At 47.0% G+C, this 1,030-nt stretch overlaps 1 protein-coding gene across 2 annotated transcripts in view; it reads left to right on the top strand.

Annotated features, from left to right (window-relative positions):
* Positions 1-1,030, top strand: part of ahcy (adenosylhomocysteinase) — a 30,447-nt gene that overhangs the window by 24,086 nt on the left and 5,331 nt on the right. For both annotated transcript variants that reach the window (XM_007579207.2, XM_016664795.1), the window contains exons 9-10: positions 534-656; positions 731-802. In XM_007579207.2, coding sequence (XP_007579269.1) covers positions 534-656; positions 731-802 — 195 coding nt within the window. The remainder of the gene's footprint in view (positions 1-533; positions 657-730; positions 803-1,030) is intronic.

Genomic DNA, 1,030 nt, shown 5'->3' on the forward strand with positions numbered 1-1,030 from the left:
ATCTCTGTGGTTTAATGGTAATTTAACGGTAGTTTAACGGTTAATCTCTGTGGTTTAATGGTAGTTTAACGGTTAATCTCTGTGGTTTAATGGTAGTTTAACGGTAGTTTAACGGTTAATCTCTGTGGTTTAACAGTAGTTTAACGGTAGTTTAACGGTTAATCTCTGTGGTTTAACGGTAGTTTAACGGTTAAACTCTGTGGTTTAACGGTAGTTTAACGGTTCCTCTTGGGCTGGTCGATATGAACTTTTATTTGTATGTCTTGTGCTGATAACCCTTCTTGCTTTTCTTTGTGCTGCAGCTGCTTGGCGCCATCACAGCTCCACAAACAAACAGATTTTAAAAACTAACCTGCTTTTTGGGACCAGAGACACAAATCTGTTCCTCACTGAGCTTCACACGCTGGCCGCGTTCCAGTGTTTCCATATTTATCGATGCTGTCGACTCCGTTACCTTTACCAAACGGTAACGTGACGATCCCAGCGGGACAGACTGAATTCTCCTGATGATCTGAGGCGGTTCTGCTCCTCAGGTGGACCGGTACCGGTTGAAAAATGGCCGCCACGTCATCGTGCTGGCGGAGGGCCGCCTGGTGAACCTGGGCTGCGCCATGGGACACCCGTCTTTCGTCATGAGCAACTCCTTCACCAACCAGGTGAGGAGGAGGAGCAGGAGGAGGAGGGGGAAGGCTGTGTTGGGTCGGTGGTTCTGACTGCTGTCGTTCTGCAGGTTCTGGCCCAGATCGAGTTGTGGACGAACACGTCCAAGTATCCGGTTGGAGTCTACTTCCTGCCCAAGAAGGTGAGCGGCCAATCAGAAGCGGAGGAACCGGCCCGATGTTTCCATCTAGATCAGGGGCCTCAGTCGGTTTGCCAGAGTCTGAGGCCGGGCCGCACAAACGATTCCACAAAGAGTTTTGTAAAAATATCCTCACATCATCAACATTTAATTATTTCTCCAATACATGAACTGCATATGGAGGACCAAAACAGACATAATAAGAAATAAAAGCATAAATATATATTTAGT

The sequence above is a fragment of the Poecilia formosa genome, unplaced genomic scaffold, assembly GCF_000485575.1.
Source record: "Poecilia formosa unplaced genomic scaffold, Poecilia_formosa-5.1.2 Scaffold512, whole genome shotgun sequence".
Lineage (NCBI taxonomy): Eukaryota > Metazoa > Chordata > Actinopteri > Cyprinodontiformes > Poeciliidae > Poecilia > Poecilia formosa.